This window comes from Copadichromis virginalis, linkage group LG19 (assembly GCF_057382275.1).
Source record: "Copadichromis virginalis isolate Kocher_CV1m ecotype Utaka linkage group LG19, C_Virginalis_male_GT1.1, whole genome shotgun sequence".
In the NCBI taxonomy this organism is placed as follows: Eukaryota; Metazoa; Chordata; class Actinopteri; order Cichliformes; family Cichlidae; genus Copadichromis; species Copadichromis virginalis.
In genome coordinates, this window is record NC_140636.1 from 2,529,931 (window position 1) to 2,544,613 (window position 14,683).

At 39.3% G+C, this 14,683-nt stretch overlaps 1 protein-coding gene across 2 annotated transcripts; it reads right to left on the reverse strand.

Moving 5' to 3' along the window:
• Positions 1–5,659: 5,659 nt before the first annotated feature.
• osr1 (odd-skipped related transcription factor 1) lies at positions 5,660–12,591 on the reverse strand. 2 transcript variants are annotated; one of them, XM_085442250.1, is made up of 3 exons: positions 12,403–12,591; positions 8,621–9,321; positions 5,660–6,181 (listed from the first exon to the last, which is right to left on the reverse strand). In XM_085442250.1, the coding sequence occupies exons 2-3, from the start codon at positions 9,295–9,297 to the stop codon at positions 6,049–6,051; spliced, it is 810 nt and encodes a 269-aa protein (XP_085298376.1). In that variant the 5' UTR covers positions 9,298–9,321; positions 12,403–12,591; the 3' UTR covers positions 5,660–6,048. The 2 variants fall into 2 exon arrangements, with proteins under 2 accessions (XP_085298376.1, XP_085298375.1); XM_085442249.1 differs by having other exon boundaries at positions 8,621–9,325.
• Positions 12,592–14,683: the final 2,092 nt, after the last annotated feature.

Here is a 14,683-nt window from a genome sequence, read left to right on the forward strand (position 1 = left end):
ATATACAATATGTGTGTGTGTGTGTGTGTATATATATATATATATATATATATATATATATATATATATATATATATATATATGTATATATGTATGTATGTATGTGTGTGTGTGTGTGTGTGTGTGTGTGTGTGTGTGTGTGTGTGTGTGTGTGTGTGTGTGTATATATATACACACAAGTTAGTTCTCAGTCAAATGTAACTGTATTTAAAAAAGAAACATTTGACTCTTTTCATTGCCATAATTTGATTGACATTTATTGCTTTGTATTACTGGAATCCTATTGTACGTTGAAACACCGTCCATGTTTATCTGTCTACACTTCAGTTTTTGTTATAGTACCATTACCAGTTACGACCTGAGAAATAATGCTTCTGTTTCTATGCTCATTGCTGAGGTCTTTAATAATCAGGTTGTGTCTTATCGTCAGGATTCGGGAGAATGGCACCTTCTCTACTTTTAGCATTAAGCTTCAAACTTTCCTTTTTGCTAAAGCATATACTTAGGGCTGGATCAGGTGACCCTGAATCTTCCAATGCTTCTGGGGGCTTCTGTGATGCACTGGATGTTTCTTCTTCACTCACCTTTTTTTTTTTCAATTCAATTCAATTTCTTTATTGTCCCACAAGGGGAAATTAGTTCAGCAGCAGGAGGATAAGAACAAACAGAACAATACTATAAAACAATAATAACAATAATAATGATAGAAAGTTCAAGGACAGTTATTTGCCATTAAGGAGACAAGACGCAGTAGGGATAAAAGAGACCTGGAGTCTTTTAGTCCTCCTCGGAGGTACTCTAAAATGGCGGCTGGAAGGCAACAACTCAAACTCACTGTGAAGTGGATGGTTCACACAATTAATAATAGAATGAGCCTTTCTAAGCACATTTCTATTGTAAATGGCCAAAAGTCCATCTTGCCAGCGCCCTGAAATTTTGCTAGCAGTTTTTACCAGAAGTCCCAACCGATTCTTATTCTTCACCGTCAGGTTACCAAACCAGGCAGCGATACAAAAAGACATCACAGATTCGATAAAACTTCTATAAAACAAGGACAACATCTCAGATGAGACATTAAAAGATCTCATTTTCCTTAAAAAGAACAGTCTTTGTTGAACTTTTTTAGTAGTGGCATCAGCATGAGATTCAAAACACAGTTTATGGTCAAGTACCACACCTAGATATTTATAACTCTCAACGATCCCAATATCGGCAGTTTTAATGATATTGGGTGATGAGCTATAAGAGGACTTCCTAAAATCAATAATCATGTCTTTAGTTTTTGACACGTTAAGTGAGAGGAAGGACTCATCACACCAATTCACAAAATCATCTACAACCTGTCCATGGCCTGACTCGTCCCCCACTAGAAGACTGACGATCACTGTGTCGTCAGCAAACTTCAGGATGTGTCTGTTTGTGAAATTGCTGCGACACTCATTTGTGTACAGAATGAACAGAAGGGGAGAGAGGCAACAACCCTGGGGTGATCCAGTAGAGGAGGAGAACACATCAGAAAACACATGATTCACCCTCACACATTGTGACCTATTAGTCAGAAAGTCTGTCACCCAGCCGACCAGACTAGTGTCAAGCTTGAAATGATTGTAGAGCCTGTCAGCAAATAAGAGGGGTTGAATTGTATTAAATGCAGATGAAAAGTCAGCAAATAATAATCTTGCATGGGTGTGGGGGGCCTCAAGATGCTTATACAAGAAATGCAGGAGTGTGACAACAGCATCCTCCACACCTCTCCCTGCTCTATAGGCAAACTGGAAGGGGTCAAGATGGTGTTCAACATGCATTAAAATCTCCTTCTTAATTATCTTCTCAAATGTCTTCATGTTTTCCACTCACTGTATGTTTATACACCACTTGCATTTAATCATTTAGGAATGACTGCAAGTCTGTGACCGGTGGACTCAAAGGCAGGATAAATTAACAAAAAGTGAGCTATTTATTTGTCCAATAACTGGGTACAAAAGGCAAAACATGAAAGATAAATGAAACATCAAACACAAAACTTTAGCCAGACCCCTGGTGGGACAGCCAGTGGGACAGCCAGGGCGTTGTGTGTCGGCATCAAGGCAAGTGTCACGGTCCGCTGTGACAGACCGTGTGGAGAGTGCGTGGAGGACTCAGGTGCGGACACGAGTGACACGGGAGTAAACTTTAAACAAAAGCGAGCCTTTTATTGTGGCTGGTAACGCAAGAGAAACAAACAAGAATAAGGGCAGCTCAAAAGCAATAACTAAACAGAAACCTAAACTGGGAATGAACTAAGGTAAGGCTATGAATACAACAGACCGGGCATGGAAACATGGAGGGTGGGAACACAGACGACGCGACACAGACTGTATGAAACACAGACTAAATACACATGAGGGATGATCAGGGGAAGTGGATGCACACGGGGAACACAGGTGACACTGATAATCATAACAAGACACGGCAGGAGTGAACGTAACACTGATGGGAGATGGGCAAAGTAAAACAGGAAGTACACAGAGGTTCAAACAGGAGGAGAGAGAGCACGGGGAGAACGCAGACATAACGGGCTGGGGAAAACATAGAATAAAACACAAAGAGAGACGAGGGCTCATAAATACACAGAGGGGCACACAGGGGGTAAGAGTCACGAAGGGAAAACACATAAGGAACAACGTAACAGATCAACCCAGGAAGCATGGCCTAAATAAAGAACAAAATACAAAAATACATGAAAACTAAGAATACTGGGCCCACATGGCCCAGGACCATGACAGCAAGAGACCTTGGACAAAATAGGACAGACAGTTGTACCCAGCATCGGAGCAAATACCCATTCCGGAGTGAAGCTGCAGGTCTCTGTCTGTCGATCTAGCTTCCACCATCGAGAACCAAGCTTTCGAATGTGTGAAGCTGATGGCGGTGGCGGCAGAGAGCAGGCGTACTTGGTCATAAAATCAAGTACGCCTGACTCATAAAATCAGTTCCTTCTCTGGAGGTTGGAGTGAAGAAGAGACAGCCATAGAACATTGCAGTTGAGGTTTGTGTTGTATATCTTCTACGTCCATTGTTGCTCAGAGCGTACTGTCACAGGTGGACTATGACAAGTTAGAGGACCCAAACACAGATGTGCGGAGGGTATGAAAGGCAGAGGAAGAACAAAGGGTGACTCGGTCAATATATAGATTAGGGGTGATTAGGGAAGTGGAGACGGCTGGGGAACACAGCAGGAACAAAATAGACATAATGAGACAGGGGAAGCAAAACTGAACATAATGCCCATGAGACAAGGTACTATCAACAACAACAACAAAAAAAGACAAGACATAACTGTTTCCTGACAGAGACAGAATACAGACAAAATACAATCCAGACAAAAAGGTGAATAAAGATGGAGCCATGACTGACTGGCAGAGGAGACGCTGATGACAAGACGCAGAGATGGGACTGTGATAGACTAGACACAAAAGGGTACTAACACAATCACCAAGTACTCGAAATATAGATATTAAATATGATATTTCTTAAATTCAAAAGAACAAATCATTAGTCCACAAAAGAGACTAAAAACACTGGACCATGATATGTCTTTTATCTTGTCTTCCTCCCCTCAACCTCAAACAGTTGTCACAGATGGCTGCCCTGCTTTGGTCCAAAGTTTCTTCCTGTTAAAACTAAGTTTTTCCTTCCCACAGTCACCAAGTTCTTCCAAATAGGGGATTGTCTGATTGTTGGGGTTTTCTCTGTATTGTTGTTGCGGTAACCAGGAGGAAAATCAACCTGAACCTGAGATTTGACTAACAGACAGGATCTCCCCTCCTTGGGTCTCCTCCATAGACTTTTCTGGAGATGCTGAGAAGTATGATTTCCCTGCAGATGAAGAACATCCTCTGATCCACCTTCTTAAAAAGGGAACCAGCACCCCAGTCTGACATGGAGAGACCCCATCCCAGACCTCCATGCAATGTGGTAGAGACATGTCAACTTGGACAGCCTTAAGGAATTTGTGGTGAATCTCATCCATGCCCAGGGACCCAAAAACTCAGGACTTGTTTAACTACATCAGTGACCTCACCTCCAGTAATGGACAAGTCTTCCCCCCAGCTCCAGATTCTGCAGACGTCTTGTGTATTGTATGTATGCGCTCAACATGTTGTATTTTTGTGGAAATTTTGTCCTAAAAAATGCACATTGAAAATAATGACGTCAACATCAAGTGATGATGAGCTGGTCCTGATGTTTCTAAACAAGAAAAAAAGAAACTGAGGTTCTGGGTTCATTCATTCACCCATCTATTCCTGCAGCACAAGGGAGAATTTCATGGTTTCTAGGAGTTGAATCTGTGTCACTACTACCATGCTCGTATATATTTCAGGGGTGCAGTTTGAGCTCCTGTTGACAGAGTTGGCACAACATCTGAGGAGGCAGAGAAATAATTTCAGAGAGTTTATTGACCTGGAGCAGTGTTTAGCAGTCTGTCTGAGGTAAAATAGTAGTATTTTATTATTTCCATATCACTGTATATTCAGCATGAGTGCGTGTTTTTATCTACAAGCACACTTGTTGCCAAAAGCAGTGGTTGATTGGTCAGAACTGGTTATTCAGATCCAAAAACACGAGCTTGGTTAAAAAATTTTCTTTTGAAAATTCCTCCAGCAAAATCATGTTGTTGGTGTGAAAAAATTTTAACACACAAAATATTTGCATAGATGTTACGCATCTGGTGTGGAAAAGCCTTAACTGAAAGTCTTGCTCGATGGTCTCACCAAACTCCCACACAGAAGTTTTTGCTTCATCTACTGCCAAAGCCAAGTCCTCTTGGCCTGCCAGCTGCCTCTGGAAACCCGCAGATTAACCAAGCTCAACGGGTATCCTCCTTCAGGCTCTGGTGTCCACCATCTGGTCCAGGAATTACCACTAGCACCAATGACCTTCCAGCTGAAACCCCCTCTATTGTCGAGGCCACAACAGCTTCCTCAATAGTAAATGCACAGAATATGGTCCACTCTGACTCAGTGCCCACAGCCTCTTTCAGAATGCTACGGTGTCTGCATTTGGGTACACTGAGCTTCTAGTAACTAATTTCCTTCTGCCACATGATCCAGTTCACCACTCGGTGGTGATTAGTTGGCAGCTCCGTTCTTTTCACCCATGTCCAGGACATACAGCTACAGATCTGATGGTATGATTACAAAATCAATCGTCAGTCTCAACATGTGGATATTTAAGTCTTCAGTAGGACAATGAAGTTCCCAGATAGAGCACCTCCAGCATCCAAGATAGCTGTTTACTCAAGATTCATTCCCTAACCTCAAGGCAAAGTGACAATGACTTCCATGTTGGGCAGAAGATGAAGCTTATCTACATGTTCAAATTTCTAGATGGAATCTGTAATGAAAGCGATTTTTGCAGGTGGATAAATGCTTTCATCAAACAGATCATCTTTAAGTACACACTATTTTTGAGTTTTGTGCATATATTCACTTTTAATAATAATATACACTGTACTGTAAATGAGACCTCTCATTACTCATTACTGTCATTTTCATTGTTGTGAGTTTCGAACCATGGTGGATTGATCTAAATGTAGCTTCTTGTGACCATCTTAACTAACTTCTTAACAAATAGAATATTATTTGACTTCACACAAACTTGCACACGTGGCCATCAATTTACGCTAAAATGTTTATTTAAAATGATTATTCATTTTGAAAATAAATTTAAGACATCAAGAGATAAATGTAAATAATCAGGTTAAAGTGCAAAAATATGTTTTGATATAATATTTCTGTAAAAAAATAGCATGGGAATGTGATATTCAACGGGAGATAAATTTGTTTCTACACATCCACTGGTTTCTCTTCCAAGTCAGGCTTGATAAGTAAGTATACATTTATCCACTACTCCGTTATTTCAGTAAGAAATGGTTGGTGAAATGTTTCTTTCTTAAACATTATCTTAAGTTCTGAGATCAAAGTCTTGGGGGGGGGTTGTTTTGGGGTTTTTTTTACTCATGTTTTCTTTGGTCTTCGTTCAGTGCCCTGGTCCCTGTTGAGTGAATCACTTGATCTTGGCTGGCTTCAGTTCCTTGATCTGCATGTGTAATGTTTTGTGGACGGCCAGAGTCCTGGACTGACAGAAGCCCTTTCCACACTCCTGACATTTAAAGGGCTTTTCTTTAGAATGGATGTACCTGCAGAGGGGAACACAACACTCCAGCAAGTCAGTGTTTACCAAAAAATTATGTCAAATTTCAGATCATTATTTAAAAGGCAATAATTGTCTGGTTTTACCATCCTTTCATTATTACCCAGCAAGAAAAAGCACACAGGCTTAGTTTACAGACAGTCTTCAAGTGATTAACAAGATTTATGGAGCCTGTGTACTCATTAAAAGTGCCATTATCACAATCTGACTTTTTAGCTTAAGGCTTATAGCTTATCTGCTTAACCTCTGGGTGGTCTTGGGTCGATTTGTGCCATTTTTCATTGTTCATTTACACGCCATTTGCACTGTGTTGAATGGAATATAGCGAAAGTCTGCAAAAAAAAGTTCGGTCACATTTACTGTTAAAATTTCAGTATGACTTCCGGAAATTAGCTTCAGTGGCTAAGCTACAGACAAACTTACACTATCGGTCCTAGTGGTCGATTTGTGCCCCATTGAAACCCATTATAAACGCTATTTTTCACGGCAAAAAAATTACGGTCAAATCGATCGTGATCGGTTATGTTTCCGTTTCCGTTTGCAGTACTGGCCTTAGAGTTGTAATTTTTTTATTTGTCCACCGGGTGGCGCCCTTGCTCCACATTTGACCCCGGGCTGGAAAACAGCGGGCTGCTTAAACGAAGCCTCATTTCCGGCGTGCAGCAGCGGCTTCGCCCGCTGATCGGGCGGGACCATTTTCGGCCCCTAGGACCGTTTGAGGGTGCTTTTTTTTAATCAACAGGAAATGACGTATTTGTTGTGACGTGGTACCGGACGTGTGTGTTGGAAAAAGGGGTCCGACGCAACATGCCCCGGTCATCGTCGGGAGTTAACCCGGGAGGATGCACTGATTTCGGCCTAGAGGAGGAGCATTTGCCGCCTGGAGACCATTTTCTGGTCCTGAAAAAAAAAAAAAAAGGCGATCGAAATGAAGGTTGGTGCCAATCTTTAGTCCATCTAAAGGCCTAATTATAATAACAATCAAATATTACTTCAAATGTTTTTTTTTTTAAATATTTCGTTTTGTTTTGGGGGGCTAAAAAAAACGGTGCGCTCATGTAATTAAACTGCGATTAAAAGGGTTAAAATCCGCGAAATGTAATTAAAACTTGACATGAATATTTCAAGGAGAAGTAGGTCTAAAAGATTGGCTAATTTAAAGTGGAAAAAAATATTAATATATAAATTTTTTACAGCGCTTTTTAGGGCGTGGTCGATTTGTGGCTCTAAGCCCGATAGTGTATGCATTTTTCTAGGACCCCCCAGTTCAGCAGCTTTTGTGAAGTTGTCTGATGTATTACAAATGTAATGCAATGCATAGAAGTCAGTGATATTCACTGACTACTGTGCACGAACACAACCACAAACTTTAGTTAGAAGACTTTAGTTTAGAAGAAGAATTGTGTAGATATGAGATGTTTTTGTTCATCCAGACAAAGATTGTTAGGATTAGCATGTTCTTTGCATAGTGGCAGTGAAAATACTAAACTTAGCACAAAAAGTTATGGAAATTTGTGTTTGGTCTATTATTTCTTTGTTGTAACAATGCTTAAATTTTATATCGTTGTAAAACGGTTTTATTTGCCAGTTCTTCACCGCCAATGCCAAACAGCTTATTCTGCTTCTGACTCTTCTGGTACCAGGTGCTGACAATCAGGTGCCATTGGTGTGATATAGGACAGCTTCAACCTAATGTTCCACAAAACCAAGTGGCAGCATTATTTGGAGTGAGGCAGTAAAGGCAGCCTTGGCCAAGTTTCGCATAAAGAAGATTGTCAAAGACAGGCCACTAAGTGGGCATCTCAAGAAGTAAATACCACAAGAAGACAGTTTTCTCATCCTATCAGCACTTAGGAACCATAGGTAGTCTTCTACAGTCTACAGTCAATATGGGCAACGGCTCTGTCCCTAGAAAACACGCAGTCCATCTCCTGTATCACAGGGCTGCCAAGAGGCCTGCTATGAGAACTCTTCACCATGGTGTCGGCAACATCAGGAACCTAGAACTTGAACATGTGGAGGTACATTATGTTCAGTGATGAGTTCCGATTCTGCCTATGGCAGCTGGCTCTCAGGGTAGCACAATAAGCTGTTTGGCATTGGCAGAGAAGGTTTGGCAAGTTTTTCATGGACACAACCCACATTCTCAACTTTGCTGCTCAACCCACAAATGCATTTTGCTTACAAATGTGGCCCCATTTAAAGGGAAATAACGTGGCTTTCCAGTGGTAAACGATTTATTACCAAGAAACATGTTACATGTTACAACAAAGAAATAATTGACCAAACACAAACTTCCTTACCTGTTGCGTTAACTTTATGAATAGAAAAACTGGGATTCATGTTAATGTGAACAAAACTTGAGTGGAAACTAATTCCATTGTGTTGAACTGGTTTGATAAAGTTGGATAAACCAGCATCTCACCTGTGGTCCCTGAGGTGATCCTGTCTCCTGAAGGCCTTGTGACAGATATCACATGTATATGGCCTCTCATCTGTGTGTGTCCTCTCGTGGATCAAAAGGTTGTAGGATTTGGTAAAATGTCGGGCACAGAACTTGCAGACAAATTCTTTCTTGGTCTTTGAAGGCAGTCGGCCTCGACTAGACTTGCGCTCTGGTGAAGTAAGTTTGGTCACATCAAGCATGCATCCCAGGCTGGCTGCGGTCAGGTGTGGAGATGATGCCTGCGCCGCAGAAGCACTAGCGCTCACTGTCATGCTCAGGTCCTCCACCTCTAACTGATCCTCTTTGGTTGCTGCTGCTGCCAGGTTGGCAAAGTCAAAGCGAGGCTTGTTTTTGAAGGTCTGTAGCAACCCTGCCGAGTCTTGCTTAGGTGGCAGAAGGTGAGGGAAAATGGGGATGGATGCCATACAGGAAATCTGGGAAGGAAGCTTAGAGATGGTGCAGCGGGGCAGGGCAAAAGCTGGGTACCCCAGGGTCCACTGGTGAAGGTGGACGGCATGCAGGGCGCTAAAGCTGTAGATGCTGTGAAAATGATCTGCAGGCAGCTGAAGACCTGTTGAACTCTGGATGAGGGAACAGTTGGCCAACTGAAGTGATGGGTGGAGAGGAACTGGTGCTGGCAGAGTCTTGCTCCCCATGTCTGCTAAATCAAATCCAGCAGGCTGTCTAATTGAGACAAAAAATATCAGCTGATGAAAATATCAAACTTCAACTGAGCTACAGTTGTTTCTTTATAAACATTTATTTATTAAATTCATCAAATAAAAAATCTGTTAATAAAAAGAAATGATTAAAAAAAAGAATGTACTTGAATGTAATGCAAAGAGCATAAATTATTGGCCAAAAATTTGTTGGCTAAAGTACATCATAGTTTTCAGAATACATTTCACCAAAAACATCAAAGAAAAAAGGAAAATAATAACAAAAGTTCATTGTAAAACCAGTGTTAGTATGCACACACACACACACACACACACACACACACACACACTGAAAGCTCATGCACATGTGGTTGGGTGTTTCTTGTTACCTTCCCAGGTACATGCCTGGGGGTGTTGAGGGCAAGGAAACAGAATGACAGCATTCAACCAGAGAAATACCTGTGAGCTATTAAATCAGGTTTGATCAGCTGGAATAACAATAGACAATAATGCATCTTTGTCTGAGGCAGACGCTGATGGACACAAGCCATTGGAACTTCAAGTCCCATTGTCTGAATGAACAAAACCCACAAACCACTCCTCACCTCTTCGTCTCAAACTGCTTGTTTAAATAAGGCTCTTTTACCCAAGTGCCTTTCACTTAGATTTGAATTTTTACAAATATGTATAGTTTGGATATTTTTCACTTCACTATAAGTTTTGTGTCGCTACAGTAACTGTAGTAGTTACAATTACAGTTACTACCATAAATATACAATGTTTCAAACTGAATATTTAATTCCAAAAATGAAAACTAACCAAAAGATATTATTTTGATACATACAAAGTTAATCAGCTGTTATTAGTGGTTAAAAACCATTAACACATTGGTCAACAACATCAAAATGCTGCTTACTCATGAAATGCTGCTTACTTCATTTGTAACAATACGCATTAGCATTTTTTGATATTTAATCATTCAGTCTTTGCATTCAACAACAACACTTACATCGTACAATATACTGTATCATCAAATATTAACGTTTAAAATCCTAAAAATTTGAAAGTCAGATCAACATTAACAGTTATCATTATGTTCTTTGAATGCTCATTACTCACATATTAATGCTAGAGCAATGTATCACAAATGAGGATTTGTGTGAAATATATTTGAATCACTGTTATTTGGAGAAAAATAGAATTTGGCTGTAATAAGGACAACACATTTGTTTTAGAAATATGCATGAAGGATCATTTGTAAAAAGCCAGACAACCTTTGCATTTCATTATATATCTAGAATGAACTTTTTGAGTCTGCATAGTTTGTTTTATAGTTTATAATTATTGGCCATTTTCAGTCCAGTGGTTGGAAATAGCAGTTGTGCAGTTTATAATAAAGAAGCTAAATGCAAACTTGACAGATGAATAAATTTAAATAAAAATATAGAAAGCCTTAACTGCAAACCTGAAGCTACTCATCCAGGTAGTTGCAGTGAGGACCAGTGAAGCTCAAACAGCCCCCTGGGGTCTGCTCCTTTCTGATCATGTAGCAGAAGTAATTGATTTTTACATAGGAGGTAATTAGAGAAGATACATGCTATGCTGCTAAGCCTTTCCACACCTTTAACCCTTGCTGTCTGCATATCACAAGATTCCAATCTAAACACCCACCAGCCTGATTCAGCCCCTCAGGGGTCTCTGTTGTGAACATTGGAATTTCACATTTACCTATTTAAGAAGAATAACTAGTTAGTAGTATTACACATGCCAAAGAAAAGAGACTTTACAAAACAGATTTTTAATAGATGAATGAATAGATGAATTAACAGACATGTAAAGAAACAAACATATATTGTGAAATAGTCACAAATTAATACTAATACTAACTGCTGTGAAACTTCCTTGTTCTTTTACTAATAGTAATGTTATGAAGCTTGTTGATTTTAAATGCAGCTCAAAATGTATAAAGTATATTTCTTATGAACTATGCAAAATATTAAACTTTCTATTTCAAATGTGAGTAACATTGTCCAAAACCGAAGCACTGAAGTAATAAAAACGTGTTAATTTAAGTAAAGAAACAGGTTTATTTTTACAATGCAGTGTAGATTACAAACCTAATATTTTTATTTTTACCTCAGTGGAATATCTAAGACTTGTTATGGTCTGGAAACTGATATGTAATCTAGACTTTCAGGCCCTCACTGCTTGTTGTGCTGTGTTTGCACAGCGTACGCAGACCTCAGAACAGTCATTTCTCACAGTGATGCTGTATTTGCTGCTTTATTTAGACAATGTTTGGGCTCTAAGGTCATTTAGTGGATAATAAAATGTCGATTAAAAAAAAAACATACTGTTTTGGCCGTCACTCTTTCCACAGACCAATTATGCAACGCATATACTGTACATTTCCTGACCCAGGTGACCGTGAGCAGTATCAGTTATTAGTTAGTTGCCATCATAGCCCTGAGAATGCACCCATTTCATCTTTAAGAAAATAGGTTCACTTTGTTTCCTTTTTCTTTGTGTAATTATGTGCTAATGTTTGCTAAAATTTTATCTGTGCACTTCCTTCGTTACTTCTTTATTTACAGGCAAAGATAATCAATAAAAACAACCTGCACTACTAACAGAATTAAAAATAAACTTGCGAGTCTCGATGCATATATTGTACATATTGTATTCAAATTAAGATTTATTTTATTGTAATAGGCAAAGGTATAACAAATTGCATGACTGAAGTGGAAACAATTGTTTTTAGGGCACCACAAATGTAAGTTTTTAAGAGCAAACTGTGTTTTTATCTATTGGCATTAATTTGTAAAATATGTGTTATAAATTAGGCTATATTTAATGCAAAAATAAGTGTTTTTTGAAAATGGGCAATAATGACAATGGCAACTTAGATGACTCGAAATAATTATTGGAAAAACAGAAAATGAGCAATGACATGACATTTTAAACAATGTTTGCAATAACTGTAGGCTAATTTAATTTTTAATTTAAAAAAAATGAATGTGAAACTTTTTTTCCATTCAGCATCTGGATGGTCATTATCGTTTTTATGTTTAATTAAAACAACAACGTGAAACAAAGACTTACCAATGAAATAAAAAGTTGTAAAAAGCTGTCCTTGCGTCACAACCTTATGCGGCCTTGTTTTATCGGTGTGGATGCGTCACTGGTATGGTCGCATGTGCCTCCGTGCTCCTGTTTTCCTCCAGTGTGACTTCAGTGACGAGGCTGAGCTGAACAGGAGGCGCGCTGTGGTGGTGTACTTGTTATGCTGAGACGCTTATTCCAACTGCCTCTTTATTGCAGCGCAGCCTCCGACACCTAGGCACGTCACACAAGCATGCCCATATACAACGCAGCAGGCAAAGAACATTGCTAGTATATATCGATCACTGAACAGTTCCTGTAGGTGTGTTTCACGTTAGTGCGCCATCGGCATGGCTATGTGGAGCGTGCATAACACATTTCATAGATAATTAAATTAAAAGTGTAGTCAAACTTCCAGTGAACAAAATCTGCCACCTGGTGGCAAATGCTTTTGCAAAAAAAAAAAAAAACACACACCATAAAAGTGGATTTATGAGGAAGGAAAAACTGAAATTTGCATAAAGCTGAATATCTTGGCATAGTATTTCATAAGAAATGGTTACATGTCATGGATAGATAAATAACAAACTTCCTACTTCCTACTTTCAGAAAGAAAGTAGATTAACCACTGTATGAACCAATCTGCTGTGTCCTTGTAGAGCTGGAAAGACTTTGTTTTTTAAAACAGATTTTCAAAAATATAACTGGCTTAATGTTGCCATGGGCATCGATAATGTTTTATTAATTCAGGCTTTCGTGTTGTTTGGGGTCCTAGTTGGTGCTGGGTTCAAACAGAAGGAGATGGTTAGAGAAAAGCAGAAAGAAGACAAAACATAATGAAATTAGAGCTATCTTTCTCTTGTTGTCACTGTCTGTAATCTTGATAATTTATTTTATTTTTTAAATGGATGTAACGGTCTAATGGCACTAAACTTCATGTATTTTAACACTTGTGTTGAGTCATAGCCAGGGGGTCTATACAAATGTGTAATTTCATGACTATATGAAACAATACTGGGAGGTTGTTTACGGAGACCAAAACACTATTGACTCATTGTGGAAGTATTTGTGGTTAAAGCTGCTTTTGATTTGTGCAGATTTAACACTGCGTGCAGGTGCCCTTGTGTGCGTTCCCAAACACATGTACATTTTCAGGCTGGCTGTAGCTCAAGAGGTAGAGCGAGTCTACTAATTGGGAGGCTGCTGGCTGCTCTAGTCTGCAAAGTATCGGGCAAGAACCAGAAGTTGCACTCCAATGCATCCATTGTAATATGAATGTGTGTGAATGACAGAAAAAAAACTTCTTGCATGAGTGGGTGAATGAGATATATGAAGTGCTTTGAGTGCTGCAGTAGGGTAGAAAAGTGCTATTTCTGTCACAGTTAAATTTCAGGGTTATCAGTCAATCCAGTTATCCAGGATTTATTTTACCTGCTTTGGTGCAAATGAAAGTGACAACTATACTAAGCATTTTGTCCTATTAATGTCAGCATTAACTGTGGGGCTATTCACTGTTAAAGTAACTTGCTCCAGAGCAGGTTAAGTTTAGAAATCAACAGCCATGAAGTCAGCACCTATTGACCAATCAGTTCCCCAGGGTCACAGTTCCTGGAAGATACCTCAAACCTCAGTGCACAGATGTTAAAAGGGTTTTTCAGTGGTTTCTAATGCTTTTGTGTTTTGTGATAACCATCAGTAACAAATATAAAATATTTTCCTTGATTTTTTTTCCCCTTTCAGGTGCACACAATGTTATTTTTCTATGAGCATAGTGACTTTACATCAACTGTGCACATAGTCTAAGCCTACATTTAAATTCTGCTTTTACACTTATTATTTTCTTCCTTTCAGACCGTTAGACACCAGTTTCTTTACTGACTTCAGATGAGTTTATTAATCTTGTCAAGAAAAACAAAGATATCTTATTTTGAACTCACTTTGTAGCACATGGACAAGGTGCAACGGAGAAACAACAACAAGACAACCACAAAAAGGGCATGAATTTGTACGTGGAGGCCACAGACCACAGACTCTTTCCTTATTGCTTCTGATCTGACTTTATTTTTCTCTAGTTTTACTTTTTGCTAGCATCTTTGTCCCTAGCATGTGCGGTATGTTCTCCATATTCAGGTTGCACAAATAATCTGTAGTGTAAAGAAGATTCCAGGAAATAGGCAGTTATGTGAGGAGAGTTAGACAGAGCTCCACAGCAGGACCAGGATCTGCTCCTTTGTGTGAGAAAGAACAGGAGGAACAATGCAAGATTCCTACAAAATGACTT

Coding starts and splice junctions, on each gene's coding strand:
- osr1 (XM_085442250.1), bottom strand. CDS start 9,297: ATGGGGAGCAAGACTCTGCCAGCACCAGTTCCTCTCCACCCATCACTT. Junction 6,182..8,620: donor GATCACCTCAGGGACCACAG/GTGAGATGCTGG, acceptor TCCCCTCTGCAG/GTACATCCATTCTAAAGAAA.